This window comes from Periplaneta americana, chromosome 17 (assembly GCF_040183065.1).
Source record: "Periplaneta americana isolate PAMFEO1 chromosome 17, P.americana_PAMFEO1_priV1, whole genome shotgun sequence".
NCBI lineage: Eukaryota > Metazoa > Arthropoda > Insecta > Blattodea > Blattidae > Periplaneta > Periplaneta americana.
The window spans coordinates 102,261,850-102,287,290 of NC_091133.1; the positions used below are offsets into that span (position 1 = coordinate 102,261,850).

General features: G+C 37.7%; 1 protein-coding gene across 3 annotated transcripts in view; it reads left to right on the forward strand.

Moving 5' to 3' along the window:
* Nucleotides 1–25,441, forward strand: part of LOC138692696 (adipokinetic hormone/corazonin-related peptide receptor variant I-like) — a 118,725-nt gene that overhangs the window by 78,184 nt on the left and 15,100 nt on the right. For all 3 annotated transcript variants that reach the window (XM_069815829.1, XM_069815828.1, XM_069815830.1), the window contains exons 3-6: nt 6,496–6,729; nt 8,791–8,939; nt 10,284–10,395; nt 19,558–19,765. In XM_069815829.1, the coding sequence (XP_069671930.1) occupies nt 6,496–6,729; nt 8,791–8,939; nt 10,284–10,395; nt 19,558–19,765 (703 nt within the window). The remainder of the gene's footprint in view (nt 1–6,495; nt 6,730–8,790; nt 8,940–10,283; nt 10,396–19,557; nt 19,766–25,441) is intronic.

Here is a 25,441-nt window from a genome sequence, read left to right on the forward strand (position 1 = left end):
GTTTCTATTTCCCTCATGAATATTTTGTCAATTATTTGGACTGTGAGACATCTATCGACGTAAAGAAAGTAAAATTATGACATTTAGTTTTCGAGTTATGATTTTAATGAAATATTTTGTTACTGTAAAAAATGCTACATTTATAATTACGGAATAATTTATTCATGCTAAACCAACATGTTTATTGTAATGATGATTTTTTTCAAGCAATTTGAGAAGTGTGAGAACACATTGGCACCAGAAAGACAAATTAAAAAAATTTTTCTTTCTGGTACCAATGTGTTCTCACACTTCTCAAATTGCTTGAAAAAATCATCACTACAATAAACATGTTGGTTTAGCATGAATAAATTATTCCGTAATTATAAATGTAACATTTTTTACAGTAACAAAATATTTCATTAAAATCATAACTCGAAAACTAAATGTCATAATTTTACTTTCTTTGCGTCGATAGATATCTCACAGTCCAAATAATTGACAAAATATTCATGAGGGAAATAGAAACAAAAATATAGGACCAGAAAATAATTATATGAAATTTGCTCATGGTCTTAAACTTTTGTTAAGTACTGTATGTGAGGGCGGCAATGAACCTTCGGGTTCCTTAAAAGCCATTTGTAAGTAAGTAAGTAAGTATTATTATTATTATTATTATTATTATTATTATTATCTCTACTTCTTAGAAACTATGATTTATTTATTATTTTTCTATTTGTCATTTGTTTTCATTATATAGGCCTTTGTGATATTACTATATTCGGTTTAGATTATCCGTTTATAATATTAATCTTCCTTCGTCTATTTTGATGAAACCAGTTTTCATTCTATAAATTTCTGTCAGACGTGATCCTTCGAATGAGTAGTGGTTATATGCCATGCTTGCCAATGACTCTAAGGTTCGTGAATTAAAATCCGGCCCAAGGTGATGAATATATTATAGTCCTAACTGTAACAGAACTTATCATGACCTCCTCTTCCGAAAAATACAAATAAGTATAACACAAGTACAAAATGTTACAAATATAGGCCTAATAACTTATTTGAGCAGAACATTTTCTATTAAGAACATTTTTTGAAATATTGAAGTTCTGTTTAGGTCAAAGATGTAAACCTCAGTACCTGTCGGAATATAGTAATAAGATTTTGTGTGCTTCTCCAGAGTTCTCGGTCTGTAGCATCTTCTTCCCAAGTTTCAAGCTCTTGTATGCTCCATTACACTTCATTCATTCATGACTTCGATGTCTACCTTTGCATCTTTTATTTTCTACCCCTCCGTCATAATTGAAGGGTTCAGAACCATAGTGGGCCAAGCGCCATTTACTAAAACCGTAGAAAACGAGGGTTAAAATGAAGTTATTATCATAATTCAATGGAAACATATAGAAAGTAATATAAAATATACACATTAAAACTAAATGATATGTCAATCTTCATTAAACTATGGTATTCACTTACCTTTTACTCTTGCTTTCTCCGTTTTTAATAAATGGCGCTTGGGCTCACTATGGCTCTGAACCCTTCAATTGCACTTGACAATCTGCTGTCGGTCATTCGTCTTGTATGTCCGTATCACTTAAAAATTTTGTGTTCTATTTCTTCAACGATATTTTTAATTTTACATTTGTGATTTCTCTTATGGCTGCATTTTTTGTTTTATATTTTCTGGAGTCCCCGGCTAATCGCGTCCTCCCAGTATTATTATTATTATTATTATTATTATTATTATTATTATTATTATTATTATTATTATTCACCTAACATAATTATGAACATTAAATCCAGACGTTTGATATGGGCTGGGCATGCAGCACGTATGGGCGAATCCAGAAATGCATATAGAGTGTTAGTTGGGAGACCGGTGGGAAAAAGACCTTTGGGAGGCCGACACGTAGAGGGGAGGATAATATTAAAATGGATTTGAGGGAGGTGGGATATGATTGCAGAGACTGGATTAATCTTGCTCAGAATAGGGACCGATGGCGGGCTTATGTGAGGGCGACAATGAACCTCCGGGTTCCTTAAAAGCCGTAAGTATTATTTTTATTACCATTATCGTGTCTAGTAAAAAAAACACCATGGAATTTTTGGATGGAGTACACGTTCAGGACCAAGTAACCGACAGAATTTTCTGTAGGCTAACTTAAACTTGAAATAGCAGTCGTAGTCCTTGTCTCTCTCGCTCTCTCTCTCTCTGTACCTTAGTTTAACCTCTCCCTTTTAGGTTCATTTACACGACCCACGCCACACGGGCCTTGCAGGGCCGCGACCTGTCGGGAGAGGAATTAAGCTATGGATCACATACATACTTTTTTGACCACACAAGGACATGGAGGGCCTCCCCGGATGAGGGATCAGCTCAATGCCAGGGCCACCTCCGATACAACACAAACATTTAAGACAGTACACAGCATTCACTCACACATATGAAAGGATTAAGGGAAGGATCGCCGTCCATGGCCGGACTTTCAAGAGGTACAATCCCGGCATTTGCCTGGAAATAACTGAGGAAACCATGAAAAACCTCAGTTAGGATTGCCGGCCCCTGGGATCGAACCCCGGACCTCCCGAATGCAAGACCAGCCCTCTACCACGCCGCTAGCCCGCTCGGTGTAGTCCTTGTCATGTAAAGAAAATGCTCGTATAATATTTACGTTTCAGATAACTACCTCCTCGAGCCATGAGTGTCGCGCAAAGCCTCCTATCTCTGAGATGAATTGTGTAGAGTTGTTTGTGTCGTCAATTCCTCGAGAGACGCGGGTTAATTGGCGAGGAGATGCGTGACGTCTGCTGACGCAACACTTGGTGACGTGATAATTGTTGGCGTTAATAAAAGAATAATGAAGGTGTTAAAATGCAGACAGATTTAGGCACAGACAATGGTGGCCCTGAAATGACGTAACACTCGAAAGACAATTTTATTATTGGCCCTCTCGACAGGATGCTGCGTTGCAATTTGATGTACTAATGGAGACAATGAAACGGTATTCAAAGGATTATATCATCTACTATTTGGCTTATAACCCGCAACGAATTAAATTTAATTATTTCGTAGAAGCAATCACATTATCGTAGACTCATTGTCATCAACTGAAATGAGAGACCAGAGTGAAAAACTTGGGCTTTCGTCAAGAGTTCCAACACAGCCATTGTTCTGGAACTTCTTTATTAAGGGGAGGTGGTACACCCTATCTCCGCAATGTTAAATTTGCTATCTTTATTCTGGATTTTCTCTCAAACTACCAATCCTAAGGCGATGAAATTTGGTACACTTATATATTGATGGTTTCTGAATTGATTGACATTTTTGTAAATGGATCAGGACACATACACATTATATTTTAACCTGACATGGTGTACCACCTCCCCTTAAGGACAACTAACTTCCAGTTTTTGAATTCTGTCCATATTCCACATACCTGGTTCTCTTTTCCTGCATTACAGTTTTAAATCCTCATCTTTAACTCTCTAGCTCGGTTACCTCTTCTAGCAGAATCATTTTCGTCTCACCGCTAATATAATTTGCCAACCTGAGCCAACGTAGCCCTATACTCGTAAATTTTATGCCAGGCTTATAAAAAATATTTTGTAAATTTAAAAATTAATTTTTCTACACAATTCGCCAAAAGAGATAATAATTAATCAGGGACTCAAATAAGAATATATCTTGTCACTTAGTCTTTTTTATTTTTTTATTTTATTGGGTTATTTTACGACGTTATATCAACATCTAGGTTATTTAGCGTCTGAATGAAATGAATTTGATAATGCCGGTGAAATGAGTCCGGGGGTCCAGCACCGAAAGTTACCCAGCATTTGCTCGTATTGCGTTGAGGGAAAACCCCGGAAAAAAACCTCAACCAGGTAACTTGCCCCGACCGGGATTCGAACCCGGGCCACCTGGTTTCGCGGCCAGACGCGCTGACCGTTACTCCACAGGTGTGGACCCCAGTCTTTTAATACATATATAGATGATATCATACAAAATTGGAAGATGAGGTGAATTCAGGAATAGAAATAAGTAAACATCGATTTTTTAATTTTTTAATGTTTGCTGGTGATATAGCAGTATTACACAAGAATGCACCAAACACAATACTCCGACCATAAACTACACGAACTAGAAAAAAACACTACAATTTAAAAATATATATCAAGTAATAAAACTGAAGTACTGGCGCATAATGGCAAATGTCCCATTCGTACAAAAAATAATTGAAAGTACTGGGTGTTCATTTCAAAGTGTGTCATGACGTCACTGTTGTGAGTCAGGGATTTGAAGCGAGTTTCAGCTTTTATGTCAGAGAAGTTGCCTATTAATCAAGGCGTTCAATCTGAACTTGAGAACGTGTACTGTATAACTTGAACGTTGTAGCAACAGATGGCGGTCTGTACGGTCTGTGTGCTACCATAACCTCTTTCGAACTGTGTTTTGCGCGGGCAAGTCGTACGCAGGGTATTTGTTATCATCGGTTGCGTACGGCAACATTCCACAATGCAAATCAAATGTTCCGTGTCCATGTTGACAGTCGAAGTTAATTCAACGAATATGTAAGTAATCCTCTTAACCCTCTCCCCATATCCCGACAGTAAGAAAAAAACTCACCTCAGTACGTGTTTCCAAACAGTTCACATTCCTGCCACTACCGGCGTTACCGTACGTATCGGTAAGTACTCTTCAGAATGAACGCCGTACTTGCTAGGCAACTTCTCTTGCACATAGGTAATACGCCTCTGCGGAAGTGTAGGAAGATTGAATCCTCTAGGCTCATCGGGTAGCCACATGACGGCATACAGCGAGCCATGACACACTTTGACCTGAACACCCAGTACACCCATAGAACAAATATATTTTAATCATTTTGGTTGTAATATAACTTACGAAATAGATATGTATATTTTTATTCAGCAGCCCGAAGACTGGTTGAAACCTCATAAGTGGCACCAATAAGGCATCGCTCATGAGAAAACTAAGCCAGGAGATAATGGAGTAGGGTAGCTAGTTCCTTTCCTCCTCCACTGCATATATCGCTTGCTAGTAACACATTACACTCATCAGACTTGTGATGTATGCAACAATATTGTTGTTCCTCTGATACATGTCGTCAAGTGAGATGTACTGACTGATCCAGAACCTCAATTAGAGGTAACGAAATAGATAAAGAAATTGAAGATAAAGTAAACAATCGCCAAGGAAGATTTGGTACGATTTGAGCCCTATAAAACGAAATAAAAAATATACAAAAATAAAGTATTACAAAACTATTGCAGGTCCATTGTTAACAGATATTAACGAGTCATGGATACTTGAAAAACGAGATATAATTCAATTACAGCGGAGATGAGATTTTTCCGTAGAGTACAATGATTTACAAGAAGAGATCTAATAAGAAATGACATGACAAATCTGCAAAGAACTGAGTGTTATACAGTATATACAGAATGTAAGAAAAAAGTGGGCAAACCTTCAGGTATGGATTCCTCATATGTATAGAAGAAAAAATGGTTGTATCAACATGGGTCCGAAAATACTTTATTTGTGAGTAGGGCTTACAAGTATGATCACAGTACGTTTGTTTGCTGAAATTATTAAGATGTATTCTTTATACATTTCCTTAGATGAATTATTCAAAATATCGACCTCCTGCCTAAATACAGGCCGCAGCTCGTCGTCTCATCCAGATCCGAACATTCTTGGCCTTCACGCTCACCAGATCTCAACCCATTGTACTTCTTTCTGGGTGAGGGGACACTTAAAATCTTTAGTGTATTCGACTTTTGTGGATAATGAAATAACTCTCCGCCACCGGATTCTGCTGTCAGACAATTAATACCAGGAACTTGGAAGTATATGTGTGATCTGTAAGCCAAGCCAAGGAAACAGGGATAAATACTTGTTAGTGAGAAATGGTTGTAATTTACAGTAAACATGATGCTTTAGCTTTTGAGTTCGACATCGTATAGGAAGTGTTGCATCTAACCTATTTATCCAGCAATCTAAAGATTTGAATTTAGTATATCAGTTTCTATAGGCTACCTGTATTATTTACTATTATTTGTGACACACAGTATTGTTTTTAAGCCAGTTTTTTTAACTACGACGTATCAACTATTAGGTTATTTAGCGTCGATTGAATTGCTGATGAGCAAGATGATGATAGTTTGCTAGATAAGGCCGAGAATTCGACTTGAGATTACCTGATATTCGCCTTACAGTTGAGGAAATCCTCGAAAGAAGACCCAGTCAGGTAATCAGCTCAAACGGGAATCGAACTCATGCCCGAGTGCAGCTCCGGATCAGCAGGAAACGCGCTCCCACCTGAGCTTATTTTTATTGACAAACGTAATTTTTGTTTTATCGGTGTAAAGTGTTAGGCATAATTCAGAATATACTTATATTTAGTTGAAATTCATTCAGTTTGAAGTGGAATGTTTCATGTGGACGAATTAACAGTTTGAATTATTTATGAAGGAGTTACGTTTGCTTGTGTGCAGGTGATTACCATGGCAACTCCGACGCCGAGCCCGACAGTGCTGATGGAGGAGTACATGACGGACGACATGAAGTTCAACGACGGACACCGCATGTCCATCATCACGTACAGCATCCTGATGGTGGTGTCGGTGGCGGGTAACTCCACCGTGCTGATCACCATCCTCAAGAGGCGACGCACCCTCCGCTACGGCAACAACTACATGTTCATGCACCTCGCCATCGCCGACTTACTGGTGAGTGAGAAATAATCAGCATATATCTTTCTTCAGACAGATCCGCAATCAATTATCAGAAGAGTAAATGTCTGGCGATCTTACAGGCCGAATAAAATGATTAATAGGCTAAACATTTTTTGCAGGGTTAAAAGATGTGGGGAGACACGACATCCTACATAGCAGTGTTTTGTTGACGCATTTTTGCGTACCTTTTAAAGTTTCTCCTCCCATTTCCCCCTCTCAGTCATTCTGTTTGTTTTTTTTTTAATTGCGACATGCATTTTTCCCCTCATTTTTGGATTCTTCAGGTCTCAAAACGAACAGAATTATATTTTTCACCAATTACAAACTATAGTATTATTTTTAAAAAATTACCTCATATTTATTATCCCAGTGTATGTGTACATGACGAAGAGAAATTCTTCATTATATCATTTTCTAACTGTGGGGAATAAGGAGACCATGAATTAAATAATCATAGACAAAAGATAAAAATAATTAAATAACAATGATTCTTGAATGGCCTCATAGTATCCTCAGATCTCAGTCCATTGCATTTTTTTCTTGTGGAGCTATTTCAAGGTGAGAGATTACCAGGACTGACCACGGTACCTGTAGAATTAGAGATGAGATACAACAGATCAACTGAACAGTGTTGCTAATGAGTGGTTGAGTGAATGGATTGATAGATTTATGCTACTCGTATGTATATACGTATAAGCATATATCAATGAAGATACAATTTAAAATAGCTATAATATTATTAAAAAACTCATCAACTCTGTAAAGAGGGTTTGAAATTAATGTTGATCTTGCTGTTCTTTTAAATAAATTATAAGGAAGATCACTAATATTATTTGGAAGTTCAAAGATATGTTCTCAAAACTGTGTTGTGTTTTACTATATTTACATTTATGAAAATATATAGGCCTATTTGAGCAGTTACGTGTACAATAACCATAATAGAAGCGCATAATGTATAATAATTATTTATATTTTTCTTAACATACAAATGATAATCTAGGACAAACATTGATGACGATACAAAGTTAGAATTCCAAGTTTGATAAATGAAGGTCTACAATGCGTACGAGAAGAAACACTGTATATAATTCTAAGAGCTCTCTTTTGCAAGACAAGCGTTTACTGGCTGCAGAATGCTTGTCCCACAGTAGTGTTCCATAGATTAGATATCTATAGCTGTTATTAGGGAGTCTGTTAAAAAATAATTTTTCTTTATTCTCAATGTAAATAATCCCTTATTCAGTTTATCAGAGATGTAAGTCACTTGCAAACTCCAATCCAAGTTTGATTCAAGATGGATACTTAAAAACTTAGCAGATATATCAGAAGCAATATTTGATTGACTTAAGTTGAAAGTAACTTCAATCGTTTTGTCATTATTAAGTGCAAGATTATTAAGTTCGCACCATTTTGTTATTTTATTGGAAAAATCATCGAGTTTTGTGACTATAGGCTTATAACTTCCAAATAGTAACTTCCAACATTCCTTCCTAGGCATTAAGAATGATACTTAGGCCGAAGCTTGATTAAAACTACGTTGATCTGCAGAAATTCGGTGTGACGCGTACCAATGTGACTTTCTTGTAAAAAGTACAATATATTCCATTAATGCCGTCACTTTTTGAAATTGTGTTTAGTCAGAACTTCAACCCCCTCCTACTGCTTTTCTTTGTATGTATGTATACAAAACACAGTGGCGTGCGCTGCAACTCTGAAATGTTGGCATACATCGCAAACGAATTCTAATTTGTAATGACAGTACAGCTGCTACTCTACCATGAACATCACTGAAAACCGGAATACACAATGCAGGTGAATCAAACCACACGTGCACGGTGGGGTGGGGGTGGTAGAGGACGTAGTTTCGTTGTCAGTACTACTAAAGAACGAGAAGGTATTAGTGGAATCCAGTGTATAATATTGATTCCTGCCCTGATTTTACACGATATGATCCCCTCTGCTGTGTTTTTGCTTCACATACGGCATTTTCCGAACATTCTACAAAGGAAAATAATGACATGTACAGTACGAGTAGTTATGCTCCTTTTGTTTCAGGTGACGTTCTTGATGATGCCACTAGAAATCGCGTGGAACATTACTGTCTCCTGGAAGGGCGGCGACCTGATGTGCAGAATCATGCTGTTCTTCAGGACGTTCGGACTCTTCCTGTCCAGCTTCGTGATCGTCTGCATTAGCCTCGATAGGTCAGTTGATTCTACAAATACGAGCACACATTTCAAACCTCAGATGTGTGTATAAAATCAACTAACAGTGAGAACAAATTTTACATTAGGAACATGAGATCTAAATACTATATTGCTCAGTAATTTCTAGTAGTAGTTTAAAACTAAAAGCAAACTGCAGGTATCTATGCAAAAAAATTAATAATTCAATGGAAACCAACACCTTAAAAATTGGAATAAAAATTTGAAAAAGTATATATTATATCTTGTAAAAAACACTTAGGCCTAAATCCGACCCAAAATTATTATTATTATTATTATTATTATTATTATTATTATTATTATTATTATTATTATTATCATTATCATTATTATTATCTTTTACTATTCTGTTCTAAATTGTAGTGAAGCACACCACACTATACTGTACGATATAGCATAACTACAGAGACTGACGACTTCCAACAAGTCTCACTGAACTTCTAGTTCATGATGTCATATACTTACCATATTGCCCGTAAACCGGTAAACGATACCACTCCTCCCGCCAACAGAAACAAACAGCAGAAAGAGATATCGGAGCGACCCGTAGGTGGCTCTGTACAAGTTTCCTTGAGTTGATGAAATACAGTGTTCATTTTAGTTTTTTTCCTCCGCTAGCAAGCAAACATTCTGATGGGGGCAGATAAAAGTTATTTTTTTTCTTTCACCATGTTAATAATGTCAAAGGAAGTGCATATACAAATTTTGGCCACTCGCCCGCAATTACGAGGACTGTAAAAAAAAATAAGTTCGCCAGGGGCCGTTAACAGAAGGAAAACACAATATCATCGAAAAAATGTATTTGGACAGACACAGAAATTGTTGAGCTATTTTTCATTATATTCCTCACCGGAATTGAGACAATTATCTATCATTGGATCGACAGAGAGATGCAGACGGATGTAAAACACTGGTTCCGATCCCAGTCGGCTGACTTCTACGACAGAAGGATAGGTACAAAAATTGATCCCATGATATGATAAATGTCTCAATTCCAGTGGGGAATATGTTGACAAATAGCGAAACAATTGCTGTATCTGCTTCAATAAATCTTTCCATGTAATTGTGCTTTTTTCTGTAAACGACCCTAGGGAAAATCACTTTCTGGACGGCCTCGTAATTGCGGTCGAGTGGCCAAAATTTGTATAAGCACTTCTTTTGACATTATTAACATGGTGGAAGAAAAAAATTTAACATTTTCATCTGCCCCCATCAGAATATTTGCTTGTAAGTATAACTTTCGAAGTTCAGGGGCAGTTCCCTTTGCTATTTGATAACTCCGTTTTAGCCCTGCTACATAAAATTTTCACTTTTTGTGTGCAGATGCGTCGCCATCCTGCGACCCATGTCCAAAAAATTGCTGAACGTGGCCCGTCGAGGCAAACTGATGCTCACTGTGGCCTGGATCCTTGCCACCCTCTGCAGTCTGCCACAGGTACGTACTTCGAAGAATCACATTCTACCGCCTTGGAATGGAATAGAATTTCGGGAGAAGGGCACCACGTCTGTGGCTACAGTGCTAGCGCGCCTTCCGTCCAGGCGGCCCGATTTCGATCCCCGGCCAGGTCGTGATGGAATTTGTAGTTGAAAAAGCAGACGTTGCAGAGAAGCTTTCTCGGGGTACTCCGGTTTCTCTTTATCATTCCACCAAAACTCTCCACCTCCCCCCCCCTCATTTCATCTATCATTCGCAATATAAAAATAAGTTGGGTTGAAGTTTTGGGGGTAGTACGGGTTTTCGATGCTGATATAGGAAGTGCTTGGGGCTCCGGGTCCCTGGGGCTCATCAGGTTACCCGCATGCGAACGGGACCTGGCTATCAGGGACTGAGACAGATGGCCCACCTGTCATCGTCGGCTGATCAGAAAGGGCTTAAGGCTCATCAGACTACTAGTCCACGAAACAGGACCTTGCTGTATCAGGGGCTGAGGCAGGATGGTCCACCTGTCATCGTCGGATTCACGAATGTCACTCAGGCCGCCTGTCGGACTTGGACAATCATCGCATGTTAGGGCGCATAATGCCAAACCTTGTCTACAGCCAGCCCACGTAAAAGCCAAGCCAAGCGAAAAGGACGTGGGCGGAGGTTTCTCCGTTCCTTTTTTCACTTAACCTCTATGTCCAGGGCTGGACTACAGTGTATGTTTACTTAATTTCGTGGTTTTGGGACTAAAAATGCGCCCTCTGTTCATCACCATCCTTAATCTAAATATTTAGGAAAGAGTATCTTATCGAACTTATTGTGCCAGCGGATCTGACGATTATACCAGTAGAAATTGGAAATGTAGCTACTCCATACCATTTCTCGTACACGATAATTAGATTTTTCACATTAACACTATCTAAACTTACATAGTTTAATCATTTACTTAACTTTAATTGTCATATTTTCTATTTATTTTTAAATGGGTATAACTTGTAGGCCTAGCTGTTGTCACATCTTGTCGTGTTATACTGTACTTTTCATTACACAGTAAGGCTATTCCCTTGCTGTCCCACAACAAATCTTTACCACGCGGCACTTCCGAGAATGCTCTTAAGGGGTTAGGTACAGCTTATAGCAGTAAAATTTTTGGAAACATTCAACATTTTTTCCTCTATTACTGTATCTTGCACAATAATGAAAATTGGTAATGTGTAAAACTGTGTAAAACACAGTCCTTCTGCTATATGAAAAAAATATTTTTACGATTTAAAAAAATTATATGTATATATATATATATATATATATATATATATATATTTTTTTTTTTTCAAATTAAAAATGGTGGCAGTTTACTGTGCAGTGATGAAGCGTTTCCCTCACAACTCATAAACTTGTCAAATTTTTCATGTTCTCTCTCTTTTATTTTATTGCTAAAACTCATGTTTACAATCATGCTTTTTCAACTACATTCCTTAATAAATAATACTTTTTTTTATTTTGTGTTAGAAGAAAATACTGATATTTGACCATTTTTTAAAATGAATTTATTTTTTATCAGGCAATCTATCAAAGGTAGAGAAGTGATCTTGCATCATTTTGTAGATATGACATGCATAAATACACACAAAATTTTCATCACATAATGTTGGATAGTTTTTTAGTTATGTGGGAAAAGCTTCATCACTGCACTGTGAACTGAATTTTGAAAACAAAAAAAATGTAAATAATTTTTTTTAATCGCAAAAATATTTTTTAATATAGCAGAATATAATATTTTACACACACAAATTTTAATTATTGTATAAGATATAGTAATGGAAGGAAAAAATGTTGAATATTTCCAAAATGTTGCTGCTGTAAGCTGTACCTCACCCCTTAAGGTTGGAAAGTGTTTAGTCTGTATCAGTGTTGTACTGTAAGCTATGTTTCCTCTATTAGCCCGGCTAAGGAATGTCATTTAATTTACCAGGCTGCGCGAAAACTGTTAGCTGCGGGACAGCAAGAAATTAATCTCACTATACTTTTAATTAATTGTACTTTCTGTTCTTCATGTTCTAAAACACAGCATATTTCGTTGTTTACTCGGTGTATGTAATAGTAGTAATTCCTCCGGTATCATTTCGTGTATGTACTGTCTATATATAGAAATATACTTACTTTGCCAGCGCTTTAAGCACGGACATAGACGAACAAGCACGCACGAGTGTTGACGTTGTGGCGCAGATGTTTTTATGATTTAAGGACTCGTGTCCTCTGAGGTGGGGTGACGCTCTCGCTTATCTCGAATCAGCGCCTTCGTTACCGTAATGGCGATGCGATGCTGCATGCGATAATATCTCAGACAGCAACGTCGCATATATTTTTTTCTCAATCGATCTGAAGCGTTATTAAATTTGCAGCGATTCTTGTCGGTATGTCATCCAGCACAAACATTTGTGCCAGTAATGAGAACAATAAACACCATTGTACTATACTGTACTAGTGCCTACTGACAAGTAAATACGACGATCATTCCACGCGAACGTCTTTAACCCAATGAACAAGCTTATTGATACTTAACTGACCAATCAGAATCGAACTACACTAATAACGTGGCACAAATAACTAATACCTGATAGTATTTTATCCAACCCTGGGCCATAAGCTTGAAACGATGGAACCGAAAAGGTGTACTAGTATGGCCGTCAGATTACCGATAGTTCATCTTTTTTTCCGGTGTGTTTATCTGCTGTTTTGTTCATATTATTATGATTACACATTGTTTCATGTTGTGAATATTTCAGAAGTGTAGTCAAGTTCAGCAGGTGTTATTTTTTTTATAAATAAGCTAATATTCTGTTCGGCTCAACTGTAAAATATGTCCTTTGATATGTCCCCCCATGCTTTAACAAGTGAAGGAATGCCAACATCCTTCTTGATAAAAGAAAGAATGTGGAAATGAAGTGTTCAGTCCATGTCACAGCCGTAACACTTTTAACAAATATACAGTGAAATGTACATTGATATAATAATCTGCTAATACTCCTGTTACCTCCACATCCGTTCTAAACCGTTTACGTATTGCCGAAACCGATAGTAGCAATTGAATATTTGGCGATTGGCGGAATTTCGCGGAGGATTATGGGGCATAGAAGGTGTAGTTTGACTTCATATCCGTCTCACCGATTTCAAGCATATTTGCTTGGATTGCTCCCTCCTTTCTTTTTATCCTCTCAGATTTTATCCAACGTTCTTTTGTTTTATTCCATGAGCTTTGTAATCTTCTCATATTTGCTCCTTGCACACGTTCAATGTCTTCCACACTTCTGCTTCGCTCCCCACTGCCCTTCTACCGCAGCACACTCCCAATCTCCATAAATTTTCAGTGCCACTCTCGGATTGTTGGCCGTGATGGCGGCTCTCTTCCATATTGGGTCCGGATGTGACGTTGCACCTGTGTATCTGATCGTGTCTCGTTTAACAGGATACACACTGTGCCATCTCCTTCACTGTCAGATTTCAGATTTCACCAAAATTCACACCAGCAACAAAAAAAAAAAAAAAGCGCATTTCAACAATCCAACAAAATTCCCATGAAAACTTTGACAGTTTCTGATTAACATGAGAAAACCGCATCCAGATATTATGTCTCTAAAGTTGTAAAAGTTTCGTGTGGAATGGAATTTAACTTAGCGGGGCAAGGATGTCCCAGCACTGCGACCTATTGAGATCTATTGCGCTAACCCTCGATATGGAATGAGTTGCATGCCACAGATCCCCTACGCCCACAGCCCTAACCACATGACTCCCTTAACGACCGGTCCTGACAGAATCCATATACCATTTCTGCTTCGTCAAATTCCCCCAAGGCCCCCCTGTCGGTCCGAGGCAAAACTCCTCCCCCGAATAGGTCCGCCTTGCCATCCAACATCGCTGAACTACATTCCAAGGAGGCCGATCGAGAGAGTCAGCAGCTTCGAGAGACCGCCGGTAGAGTGATCTGAAAAACCAGAAACGGGATGATTAGGAAAGGATGATGGGGGAGGAAAGGAAGTGGCGAAGATGATCGCCTGATAAAGTTACCTGATATTCATCCATAGGAGTGAGGGAAAAACCCCGAAAAACCTCAGCCAAGCAACTCGTCCTGACCAGGAATCGAACCCGGGATCGCTGGGTTCGGAGTTAGACTCGTTAACCCCTCAGCCACAGCGGTGGATAGTTTCATGTGGACTCCTGCGTAACTGGTTAAATGGATGCATCAGAAGAGATTTTAGTAGATGCATGAGGCAAGAAATTCAACTTAAACTACATGAAATGATTTCAAAACCAACCCTTAAATATGGTAGTGAAACTTCGATCTTAAGAACGAAAGATTGAAGACATTTTGAAAGAGTCCAAATGAGATTTTTTCGATCTATTTACGGAGTTATTTTCAGAAGGCAGAATGCAAAGTGAAGAAATTAGAATTAAATTAGGAGAAGAAGATACAGTAATTGAAATTAAAAGCTATTAAAAGAAGTGGCGGAATCATATTTTAAGAGTGACCTGAAACAAGTATCTACGTCAGCTTTGAACTACAGACAATGGCGAAGAGACATTGAACGTCCTAAAACAAGATGGTCTGATCAAGTTCAATCTCAGGACATGTTCATAGTCCAAACCTTGAATGTAACATGATGATGATGATGAATATGATGATGATGATGAAATCAGAATCGAACTCGTGCACGTTATCTGAAAATGCGGAGTTGTCTTAAATTTAATGACCAATTCAAGGATGTGTCTCAGGTTGTGAAACGAAACGGAAGTCACATCGAGCAAGACAATTTTCCAGGTCTTTGTGATTCATTCTTCATAAGGTACACAACAATTTTACCAATAACAGTATTGTATCACAGTCTATTATATACAGTCGCGAAGCTCAATATGTACTAAAAATGCAAACATGGGTAGTTGCCCACCACTAGGATCGCTACTATCGCCTCATCATCGCAGATCTCTCTCCTAGTAGACGACAAAATATGTTACACTTTCGTTGTGTTCTTTTGGAAAAATTAACACCTTCCTTCCATTATTGAAATATTAAATGCATAAAGTTAATTTATTATTTTAATGAAGTATATTAAATTCCACCATAAACTCGAAGATACCTGCAAGAAATAGGTTAATATTATTTTTGTTTGTGCAAAACGAACTGAAATTTACTATAATCGCTTCACTCATTCAAGATTATAGCGATAATTAACTATGAAATCAATAAATATTAATTTGCATTTCCCTTTACAACAATAATAATGGAAATATGAATTAATGGAGTAACTTACGTGTACCGGTACTTGTAGTGTAGGCTTACGTAGTTAACAAAGTGGGATGAGGTTAAGCAATAATAATCACACCAGAATTGGAAATAAAACGTGATCAATAAATTTTATTGTAACAGACTTTTCCTACGTCTCTAGTAAAGTAACAAATAAAAATAACAACAAAATTAACAGCTATAATTAAAAACATATCCTTTGAAAAAAAAAAGTAGGCCTAAGCAATAATAATCCCACCAGAATTGAAAATAAAACGTGATCAATAAATTTCATTAAAACAAACTTAATTTTTCTACGTCCCTAGTAAAATATTATTCCAATTATTGTATTTTAGCCATTAACATTTTCATTACAACCAATAACGAACATTTCACAAGCATCAATGTGAAATACGCAACGAGCTAGCACTCGATGGAAATATGACACAGTCCAAAGTCGACCGTGGACAGTCTATTGTTTCTAGTTGCTAACCGCTTGGAGCGCTTTATCACGAGATTTGCAAAAAATCACCTCAAGCTTCGCGACTGTATATAGTAGACTGTGATTGTATCATACTAAAAAGAAATATGACATTTCGTACGCCACCCTGCGGATGTAGAGCGCCGAAATCTTTTCCCGGCTGTCTTCATGGAGTGACACTTGCACACACATTTCGAGGAAATGAATTCCTGAATAGGCAGTTCTGCGCTTTGTTCTATCATAAATATAATTTGTTGAGATTCCCTTCGCTCTCAAAGCCGACGCTTTGGCTTCATCGTCCAGACCTCGTCGATATTGTACAGAGCTACAGTCGGCAATGTGTCTCACTATGACATTGATACATGAGACGAATAACTGATTAGTACCTTTGCAAGCACAGAATACCACACCCATTTGATCATAAATCGTAAATTTAATACGTTCGTTTTCATGCATTTCACTTTAAGATATCATGATAAGCTCCGTCTAACAGTGGTAGAGCTTATGTTTCAATATTATATTCCGTACACGAATTCGTACTTATTCATAGTGGAACACTCAAGATTAGAAGTAAATAGTGGTAATTGCTAATTATTTAGACTTACTCCATAATTTCAAATACCCATTTTGTCACTCTTTTAGTCAGGATTGAACCACCAGGGCCACTTCTTGAGTTATATGCAGGGTTGTCAAGGTAATTTACTCGTTAAGTTTTTACGTGAATTACTTGGCATAGAAAACTGTTTTTACGCGGACGTATAAAACTGATTTTATTTCATGTATTAATAATATAAAAACTACTTTAATTATATTCCATTTTTAACTTCCACTTCCTTATGTATTTCAGAAATCATTATTTTCCAATATTGTTCATGCAGACATCTAATAACAGATTTAAAAGTACAGTCGACTTCAGATAATTCGCGTGCGGTTAATTTGCGATTTTTTGGAGGGAGCGAATTAACTTTGTCATTTCTATTTTTACTCGATTTACGCTGCTGTATCCTTCTCTCTTAATTAATAATAATAATAATAATAATAATAATAATAATAATAATCCGTGGCGCTACAACTCATGAAGGGCCCAGACCGACCAGCCCGCTGCTGGCCTCACGTCCACATGCCCAAGCAGAGGTGGACGATCATCCAACCAAAATGGAGGTATCGTGTGGTTAGCACGATGATCCCGCCCAGCCGTTATAGCTGGCTTTCGCAACCGGATTTCGCTACCTATCGTAGCTCCCCAGTGCATCACGATGCTGGGTGGGCACCGGTCCCATACACTGGCCGAAATTTCATGAGCAAATTTCTTCCCCCATGAGGACTGGAACCAGCGCGCATTCCGTAACGCGAGTCCTAGGCAGGATGCCTTAGACCACGACGCCACGGCGCAGGACATCTCTCTTAATTATTTCTTATAAATTCTTATTTCAACTTTTTTTTGGAAATGTACCTGGCCTTCAAAATTGTATCTGAAGCTCTAAGACAATGGTTACCCTGTCGCAGTCTTCTCTTCGATTTCAGGCATGATATCATTACTTGTAATTACTGAGGCCGAATATTTAAAACTACTCTTCACATAATGTATAATTTAAAATTATGTTACTTAAAATATTGTTATTTGCATTTCAAATAAAGCTATTGGCGTAATTAAAATAAAACATTCCTTATAACCAGTTATCAACACTATCGAGAAAAATCGGCAACATAAGGAGGTGTCAGATATTGCTTTGCATCCCAGCATCTTCAACTCATCTTGAAAGACTTTCCTCTAATTGGTCCTTTATCCATAATATCACAAGGGCTTAAATGACCATACCAGTGATTAACATTAGTGTAATTAAACGTGTGAGAATGACAATTATAAATATTTAAAGTGTATAACGATATTTTAAGTGAAAACTGAAATAATTACAAAGTGTTAATAGTGATATTTTCAGTGTTGGAAGTAAAATAATTATATTTTAAAGTAAGCAGTTAAATCAGGCCCGCACAAACAGCGTTCAACGAGCGCGCGCGCTCCTTCGGAGCGGGAGAGCGGCGTTTACCGCTCGCCGAAACGGAGAGGAAGATCAAAGACGTTTTACAGTTTAGGAAGATACGTCAGAATGACATAGACTTGCTATGGGTAGAGGGGAGAGAAACGACCACTCAATTATCTAGTGGAGTGCAGTGTGTAGGTCTATTCTCAGTAACTGTTTCACGTTGCTTACCTGCTGCTACAGTACAGTATGGAGGAATCTAAAAGACGGAACATAACATTTAACGTTTAACGATTTACAGTTCGAACTTACTGATCTTCAATGTGACCTAAGAGCTAAAGATCGTTTGAATAATACTACTAGCCTGGTTGAGTTTTACAAGACTAAACATTAGCAATAATATCCACGACTACACAGGCTGGCTGTGTAAATGATTGCTATGTTTGGTTCAACATTTATATTTGTGAGCAACTGTTTTCTATAATCAACTTTAATAAAGACAGACATCGAACATCTGTAACTGATGTTTCATTATGATCATTAGGCTACTGTTGCTTTCAGCTGCCAACAGCATAAAACCCCGTTTTGATGTACTGATAAATAAAAATTTAACAATGATATTGTATATTTAAGTAGCTATAGAATTTCTGTTACTTCTGTAAAATAAATATTTCTTTATTAATTAATAATAGTCCAAGATAGTTTTGCAAACACTGAACAGGAATTCATTTCATAAGCACTCATAATAGTACTTCCTTTTGTGTATATTTTGGTACGAGATCACCCCTTCTTCCAGTCCACCCTTATACAGAGCGCAGCTAATATCTGCATTCCGCTCATGAGCTGTGAGCCGGTTCGGAGAGCGCAAACCTTGTGCAGGCCTGAGTTAAATATTCTGTTTAATCAGCAGATTTTAATTTTGAGTAAAACAATCAAACTTGTTTTCTTTTCTGAATTTATGTATATATCGTCGTTGTTCCTGCAATAACTCCTACGTGACATATTTATCGGTTTTCGGATTTTTGCTTTATTAAATAGCTTAAATAGTGATACAGCAAATAATAAAATCTCCTGTGTGTAATTATATTTCTTTGTTTCGAAAATACAAGAATTCACTTCACAGTCTCCTATGTACGGTTGCCATAGGATGAATAAATGTGTTTTCTCTTCGTACTGAAAAATTTTACATTTTGCACATAGGAGTTATTATAGGAGTGACGATATATTATGAAAATACACTCGAGGAAATAAAAGCTGTTGCTAAAGTTTTGAAATTCAATGCAATTAAATTGTCATTATACAGCATAAGTACTAGTGTAAGAAATAGATAACACCAATGTTATCAATTAAAGAAAGTGATAGAACAGGTAAGAAGGACGTGAAGTTAGCTGTAGAGTGCGCTTGTACAGTGCATGTGGTGTTACTGGTTGCAGGCGGTGATCTTCCACGTGGAGCCCCACCCCAACGTGACGTGGTACGAACAGTGCGTGTCCTTCAATTTCTTCAGTACCAAGATGCACGAGTTCACGTACCGCGTGCTTGGCATGGTCATGATGTACGGCCTTCCCCTCATCGTCATCGTCATCAGCTACGCCTGCATCCTCGGCGAGATCATCCGCCGCTACCAGCTCTCTCCGGACGGTGAGTTCAACAGACAAGATCTAATGACATTAGTCCTGCACAACCGTTGGTGAAAAATGGAAATGATAATACTGGGTGTTCATTTCAAAGTGTGTCATGACGTCACTGTTGTGAGTCAGGGATTTGAAGCGAGTTTCAGCTTTTATGTCAGAGAAGTTGCCTATTAATCAAGGCGTTCAATCTGAACTTGAGAACGTGTACTGTATAACTTGAACGTTGTAGCAACAGATGGCGGTCTGTACGGTCTGTGTGCTACCATAACTTCTTTCGAACTGTGTTTTGCGCGGGTAAGTCGTACGCAGGGTATTTGTTATCATCGGTTGCGTACGGCAACATTCCACAATACAAATCAAATGTTCCGTGTCCATGTTGACAGTCGAAGTTAATTCAACGAATACGTAAGTAATCGTCTTAACCCTCTCCCCATATCCCGACAGTAAGAAAAAAAATCACCTCAGTACGTGTTTCCAAACAGTTCACATTCCTGCCACTACCGGCGTTACCGTACGTATCGGTAAGTACTCTTCAGAATGAACGCCGTACTTGCTAGGCAACTTCTCTTGCACATAGGTAATACGCCTCTGCGGAAGTGTAGGAAGATTGAATTCTCTAGGCTCATCGGCTAACCACATGACGGCATACAGCGGGCCATGACACACTTTGACCTGAACACCCAATATAATTATATTGCTACTGAACGCCTGGCGTTGTAGGCAATATGCAACGCTCTTCCGTCTTGAGGACTGCCTGGCTTAACGAATGTTTGATTTGTTTCGCTCTCTTTGTGGGTATAAAAGGCAGATCATATTGAGCCATCCAGGTATAACAGGTATCGTCAAGAGCAATAACATGCAGCTTAAAACTACATTCAACAAGAGCCGTAATAGTAATATACGTTACAAGAGCGGTATGTTGACGTTTTCATGGTCGAGGAAAAGATTGAAAAAGCGAAACGTAGTTGAGCTTTTTTAATTTCCGAGAACACGAAAACAAACATACCGCTCGTGTATCGTACATTATTTTGTGCGAAGATCGTTTATTACATACCTGAAAGACGAATTTCTAATTAGTTGCAATGAAATCTCCATGTTGGTTTCTGTTTAATGACGCCAACTTCGGAAAACCAAAATATCTTTCTTCAACATTGTTGCTCTAAAATGTTTTCTGTGTTTACTATACTCCATCAGGCCGTGATATACGTCTGTCTTTCCCCCCCCCCCCCCCAGTCTATAAATGCGAACTTGAAACAAACGGTAAGGTTATGTAATGATTTATTTTTCATTTTAATATTTTAACAATATTATTTATATAACATATTGCAGTAATAACATCCGCGTCTGGAATCTTGTTGATTTTTTCACGGCTTCCTTAATGTTACTCGTATCAGGAATGCAATAAGTTTCGTGGAGTAGTAGACTTTACTTAATGTTTGCAAATATTTAAAAACAATAATTAACATTGCAATTTAGGTGAAATTGCAGTGGTAAGTTTCCAATTTATAATTATTACTATGTTAAACGTCTCAAAAAATAATATGTTAAAAGCCTAAAGCAGTAAAATGAATGTCGCGCTTAAGCGGTAAGAAGAGGGAAATTGTTATGTGTGTTACGTTGGGAATACTGAATGTGGTATTTCACACTTACCGCGTATTGGTTCTGTGCGGAAAACAAGCAAATACGCACGATCTCGCACAAAATACTTTTATTGTTAAAAATAACATTCTGTCTTCTTAAAAATTATTTCTTAATAAAATAATAATGCATCTGCTTAGAGTATAATCAAAAATCATTATTTATGAATAACTAGTTTTAGGTATATACATTTTGAGTTTAAAGTATAAACGTTACAATGGAATTTCTATTGTTGTTGTTTAGTCAACTGTCCGAAGACAGGTCTGAATCTCACAAGTGATACCAAGAAAGCACCACTTATGAGGCAACTAGCTAGGAGATAATAGGGAGGGTGGCCAGTTCCTTTCCCTCGCCATTGGATACATCGTCGTTTAGCTACATATTACAGTAGTCAGACTTCAGATACATACAAACTATTGTTCTTCCTCTGACACATCGTTAAGTGAGATGTACTGTCTGATAATAGATATACTAATCAGCCAGAACTTCAATCAGATGTTTTTTTCTGTAATTAATAGTAATACTATATTTGTATTTGTTTAATTATCATACTTTACATTATACATTGTGGTTATTTACTTTGCCATTACCGATGTTCATTAGTGCATTTATGTAATAATTATAAAATTACTGCAAGTTTAAAATAATAAATAAATGTAGAGAGCTGTTAAAGTGTCCAACCAACAGCTGTAGACCTATTTCAAGCAAACACAGTTTTTAATTAGACAAAATAAAATTTCCATCAGTTGTTGCTCTTTTTGTGCACTCAGAAAATGCCAGTGTTCATGTTCTCCAGACGTAAATCCATAGGGTTTGTTTGTGGTGCCACAATTGCTTATTTATAACCCATTACCAGCATTGAAATACTTTCTCAGAGTATCCAAGACGGCTGCCAACTTATCCGACAAACCCTGATATTAATTTAAATACGGCAGTTTACGAAACGGCAAAGACTGGTATTAAGACTGAATGTGGTCATTTTCAGCACTTTTTGTGATGGTAACCAACTCCACATTACTTGCGTACAAACATGAAAATTGGAACCAAGATCAAATGAGGCAAATGTTAATAGGAACTTTTTGCATTGCTTTATATCTCCTGTCTACCGATGAAGTGGGTTCCACATTTTACGAAACGCCCTGTATATTGCTATCTGCGCATCTATGACTCAGCGCTAGGCTGTCCGGGTACAATCTCTGGCCTGGTCGGAGTAGAATTTGTGCTAGACAAAGCATACGTTTCACAGATTTTCTCCGAGTACTCCCGTTTCACTCTTTCATGCCACCAACACCCTACACCTCCCCATAATTTCACCTCATATGCAATATTTAAAAGTAGGCTAGGGTGAATTCTTGGCGGTAGTACGAGTCTCCGATGCTAATATAGGATTCAAGGGCTTGGGGCTTTGAGCCGTAGGGTTTATCAGGTACCTACTCTTCTGGGAGTGGGCTTTGTCAGGGTTGAGGCAGGATGACCCACTTGTCAGTATCGGATTCATGATTGCCATCCAGTTCACCCGTTGTACTTCGACAATCACTGCATATAGGTCCGGTCCTCGAGTAAACCGAGTCCACATCTGTGGAGTAACGGTTAGCAAGTCTGGCCGTGAAACCAGGTGGCCCAGGTTCGATTCTCGATCGGGGCAAGTTAACTGGTTGAGGTTTTTTGTGGGGTTTTCCCTCAACCCAATATGAGCAAATGCTGGGTAACTTTCGGTGTTGGACCCCGGACTCATTTCACCGGCATTATCACCTTCATCTCATTCAGACGCTAAATAACCTAAGCTGTTGATAAAGCGTCCTAAAATAACTTACTAAAAAAAAAGAGTAAACCGAGCCACGCCAGTATCTTATTTGTCCACTACATTTGAAAATGATCAATTTATTTTACATAGTTTTCTGCTCAAGGACAAGTCTTTCACTGCAAACCCAATATTCTCCAATTTTCCCTTTTCTTCCGTCTTCCTCTTAGTCTCCGCATACGATTCATACGTATTAATGTAGTCTATTATCTGATACCTTCTTCTGCCCTGACTTTCTCCCGTTCACCATTCCTTATAGTGCATCCTTCAGTAGGCAGTTTATTCTTAGCCAGTGACCCAGCCAATTTAATCTCTCTCTCTCTCACTCTCTCTATATCAATACTATATTGAGCCTTATTTATTGTTTTCTAAACCTTGAACTCAAGAAAGTGATTATTTACCAAATGTGTAGTTCCTTCCACTTCCTTCCTTCCTTCGAAGAGGTGGAAAAATTCAAATATCTTGGAGCAACAGTAACAAATATAAATGACACTCAGGAGGAAATTAAACGCAGAATAAATATGGGAAATGCGTGTTATTATTCGGTTGAGAAGCTTTTGTCATCTAGTCTGCTGTCAAAAAATCTGAAAGTTAGAATTTATAAAACAGTTATATTACCGGTTGTTCTATATGGTTGTGAAGCTTGGACTCTCACTTTGAGAGAGGAACAGAGATTAAGGGTGTTTGAGAATAAGGTTCTTAGGAAAATATTTGGGGCTAAGAGGGATGAAGTTACAGGAGAATGGAGAAAGTTACACAACGCAGAGCTGCACGCATTGTATTCTTCACCTGACATAATTAGAAACATTAAATCCAAACGCTTGAGATGGGCAGGGCATGTAGCACGTATGGGCGAATCGAGAAATGCATATAGAGTGTTAGTTGGGAGGCCGGCGGGAAAATGACCTTTGGGGAGGCCGAGACATAGATGGGAAGATAATATTAAAATGGATTTGAGGGAGGTGGGATATGATGGTAGAGACTGGATTAATCTTGCTCAGGATAGGGATCAATGGCGGGCTTATGTGAGGGCGGCAGTGAACCTCCGGGTTCCTTAAATGCCAATAAGTAAGTAAGTAAGTAGTTCCTTCCACGCTCCGTGACTTGCTTTAAGTAGTTCATTAAAAATGTAACACATCTAATCAGTGCTAATTTAGTTCTCACGCATTCAGTATGAAGAACATGGACTCTGGAATTATCGTGCTCATATAATTAGGATATGTTAAGCACTCATAATTGAATCTTTATTTACCAAAAATATAATCAAGTCTGACACTTCAACAAATTTTAAATACACTGTACCTATTTTTGGTTAAGCACTGTTTGAATTACCGTGATCATGAGATTCCAACATTTATCAAATTATTCATTTTACCATAACTGAAAACTCAGTGGGCGTCAAATTTAGAAATTCCCGTAGTCACTAGCTACTACGTTCATAGTACAGACAGCAGTATCAGCAGTATTGTATTGTATTTATTTACATTCTATGGTATTCGTACATTGCTTCACAGCTAGAATATGGAACACGTCAAACGAAAAAAAAAAAATCGTAATACTACTATAAAGTCTAAGGGCCGTATTCATAGACATTCTTAGCGCGGGCTTTCGGTGGATGATCAGCGAACTAACGTTTTTCGTATTCATAAACCAGTGTTAGCGATATGATATGATATGATATGATATGATATGATATGATATGATATGATATGATATGATATGATATGATATGATATGATATGATATGATATGATATGAATCCTGTTTAGCACGCTCGTAGCCCGGGCTAGCGAAATGTCTATGAATAGCACCCTAAATTTATAGTCACAGTCTAGTTGAAATATATAGGTATAGAAGAGGTTTACAATATAGTCTACTAGTACAACACAAAGTTTTAGTATCAATTTCATGAAGCGTTGTTGAATGTCATGAATTCACCTACAGAATAGAAGACGTGAAATATTAGGCACTTATTTACTTTGGCCCTAAATAATCTTATGTTTTGAGTTACATTTTTTATATCCGTAGGGAAGTTATTAAAAATTGTTACTGCCATATAACGCACTCCTTTTTGATAGCACGATAGACTTTCCGATAGGGTATGAAAGTCATTTTTACGCGTATTTATGCTATGAACTGTTGAATTAGTTACAAAGTTTTCACGATTGTATACGAGGAAGATTATTAATGAAAAAATATACTGACAAGCCATGGGCATTATTTGTAGTTTTTTTAAGTAGTCCT